This window comes from Poecilia reticulata, linkage group LG16, assembly GCF_000633615.1.
Source record: "Poecilia reticulata strain Guanapo linkage group LG16, Guppy_female_1.0+MT, whole genome shotgun sequence".
Classification (NCBI taxonomy): Eukaryota; Metazoa; Chordata; class Actinopteri; order Cyprinodontiformes; family Poeciliidae; genus Poecilia; species Poecilia reticulata.
Window position 1 is genome coordinate 17449767 of NC_024346.1, and position 2997 is coordinate 17452763.

The 2997-nt window shown below is 37.1% G+C and overlaps 1 protein-coding gene across 2 annotated transcripts in view; it reads right to left on the minus strand.

The window, feature by feature from the left end:
* Positions 1 to 2474, minus strand: part of zdhhc11 (zDHHC palmitoyltransferase 11) — a 7937-nt gene extending 5463 nt beyond the window's left edge. The window contains exon 1 of one of the 2 annotated variants that reach the window (XM_008432552.2): positions 2418 to 2474. Coding sequence is in view for 1 of the 2 variants with exons in the window: in XM_008432551.2 (XP_008430773.1) it covers positions 1042 to 1074 (33 nt within the window). In the remaining variant the exon portion in view is untranslated. Of the gene's footprint in view, positions 1 to 1041; positions 1339 to 2417 lie in introns of those variants that run through there. The other variant, XM_008432551.2, reaches the window with a different exon arrangement.
* Between the last annotated feature and the right edge of the window lie 523 nt (positions 2475 to 2997).

Consider the following 2997-nt stretch of genomic DNA (forward strand, 5'->3'; position numbering starts at 1 on the left):
TTTAAACAACAATAAACATTTCTGCTGTGCTTTTGGGCTTGTCACACCACAAGAGGCAAACGATTCCAGCCAATTGGCTCGATTGGTATATAGGAAGGAGAAGCACCAAAATGTCAAGTGTTCCCAAAAGGAAGAGCTTCCAAGATTTCAGAACAAAGCCACCTACCTGTGTAAACATCACACAGGTCAGGTAACCTTTAACAGAGTGACAAAGATTCCAGCCTCATTTGTTGTGCTATTTTCAGTCTTCCTGTTTGATGTTTTAAGTCTCCATCTTGCGCCCTTGCAGCTTGAAAGATTACAGGCATATCACAGAAAACAGCTTCCATTTAAATAATTTTTCTTTTAATCGCTTTCTCTGTGCCTTTGTATAAACACTTTATACATACAGTACTAAAAACTAACTTTGGAACTTCATCGCTCAGTAACTGTCCATTGAGTGCTGCAAGAAGAGCCTGGTATCACTTCATATAATGTGTTAATTGACTGGAAAAAGATAGGATTTCTAGAGACCAGGCCCTTGTTGGAGCAGCAAAGAGAAATTCTGCCAATTCAATGGTATTTCAAAACTAATTTACGAGGAGTCATTTGGTACATCGCAGCCTTATTTTCTTGTCAGAATATCTTTGTCAGTTTGTTCACATCGAGAACTGAACGTAGTCTGCATTTAAAATAAAATAAAAAAAGTTAATTCATCCATTTACGAAAGTAACAGAATCCAGCCTGCACGTATTTAGCAGGATATTTGAAGAAAGTCCTCAGGAAACAGCTGTTCAAAAGAGGAAAAGAGTCTACCACGGTTCAACATCCCCCTTTCAAATTTCGCACGTGGTTTTACTTCAAAATCCCAGTTTTTAACTATAATATCCTATATAATACATAAATATCCCAACCAGATATTTTTACTTTGTATCGTCTTCACATTGTGTGAAGGTTTTTCCTGCCTCTTTGTTTGGCATTAGTGTTTGAAACACAAACAACCTCCAAAATTAACAGAACAGGTAATTGTTTCTTAAATTGAAACCAAAATGTATTACTCACCTCTTTCACGCGAAAGCCACAATAAACAGTCATTTCTTTCCAAACCCAAACGGAGATTTCCACCGCATAATATCCATTAGTGTTTTTTCGGCACTGCAGGTGCGTCACATAAATGGCTTACTGTCAAATAGTGTGATATCACACAGCATCAGCTAGAGATGTTTTTTTCTTTTTTTTAAAACTGTCTGAATTCAGGAGAAATGTTTCATGCCCTTGTTTAGTGAAGGACGAGCAACGAGAAGTTAAATCAACTCACTCAGCAGGTCTCAGAAACGCTATGGTAACTGTTCACCGGCGCGCATGCGCGGGGCGGCTCTCTTCCTTTTTTTTTTTATCAGTATCTTCTACAAACTTCTTCATTTCAGTCATTCTCTGAGCAAAACAGCTAACATGCCTTTCAGAAAAATCTTTATGGATTTTTACTTATGCTTTAGTGTTCACACGTGAGGATAATGAAACTGCAGACATACATGAGACTTTATAGTTGAAGCTCTCCTATCATTTCAGTGAAATCTCCTCTATAAGAAGACATGCAAATGTGTAATAGAAACGGTTTTACACTTTCACTTCCTTAAAAGACTTACACAACACAAGTAAAATATTATTTGAAAACCTTCAGAAATGATGAGAAGGCATCATTTGTGCATTTCAATATACCGCTCTTGTTTCTTTCAAGCCTTTCAGTCTCCTTTGACTGCATACTATGAATATTAAACACTCACTGCATTTAAAACAACTTCCACACAAGAAAAATGCACAGAAACAGTTCATGAACAACACATACTTAGGAATGCAGGTACAGGTATTTATTCTTGAAGGGTTGCCTTAATGCAAAAAACCCCCCAAACAAATAAAATATGGTCTGTACACCAATTTTCAGTCTTTATCCAAATCTGAGGATCCTGCTGTGTCATCCGTGTTCAGTCATCAGCAAACTGGTGCGCCTGTCTTCACAGATTGTCTGTGCATGAGCTGCTGGCTGAGCTCTCTGGTTTTGTGGACTACACTGGAGTTGGCAATTCGTGCAAGGCAAATCAAGCTTTAAAGATTTAAGTTTTAGTTCACTTAAGTTCTCTAACATAGTAGGCCAGAAACAGAAGAGATGCATAAAAATTCTGTTTAAATTACACTTTGGTGTACTATGTTTACTGATTAGGGGACTTCTGAAGACACTTGGAGACACTGGATGCATCAGAGTATGTAGAGCTGAATGCAAAATAATCAATATTTCTTCTTAATTATTTTGGAAACTATATATAATTTTCATTTTACTTCAACATGCTACACTACTATGTGTTGGTCTATGTTACATAAAATCCACCTCCAACACCAAAAAACGTTTTAGTTTAAGGTAGTAGCATACAAAACCTGTTTACCTGTAAATGGCACTGTTGGTAGCTTTCCAGTTCACTAGCTGTGATCCTGACATGTGCTGGTGCTGTCCGTGGTACTGACATCATTATAAGTTATAAGAAAATTAATTAGTCAAAGCGAAACAGGTGTTATGCCCAGAAAAGCACGCCTGCCCAAATTTGCATCCCGTCGCGGGAGCGCGCATCGCTCTAAGCTCTCGCATATTGACGAGGAAACGGATAAAATATGACCGAAGAGGAAATTTTAAAGATAWTTGTAACATTATCACGTTTCCTAACCATGTAATCCCTAATACGGTGGGTTTTATTTCGCAAATTATTTGAAATAAATACGGTTTTTACACTTTTATTGACACATATGAGTCGAACTTTATTGCCCAAAAATGCATCCCTGTGCTAATTTGAAGAATTAGAGAGTTAAGAGTGAAATAACTTTTTCTATATAATCTGAGTAGTTCCATGAACTGTTGGTATAAGTTTTAAATCAATAGGATAATATTTGAGGGATATAGATAAGGGAGGCGTATTTTGGCAGGCTGGAAATTTTGCCCAAAAACGCATCCCTGTGCTAATTTGAAGAATT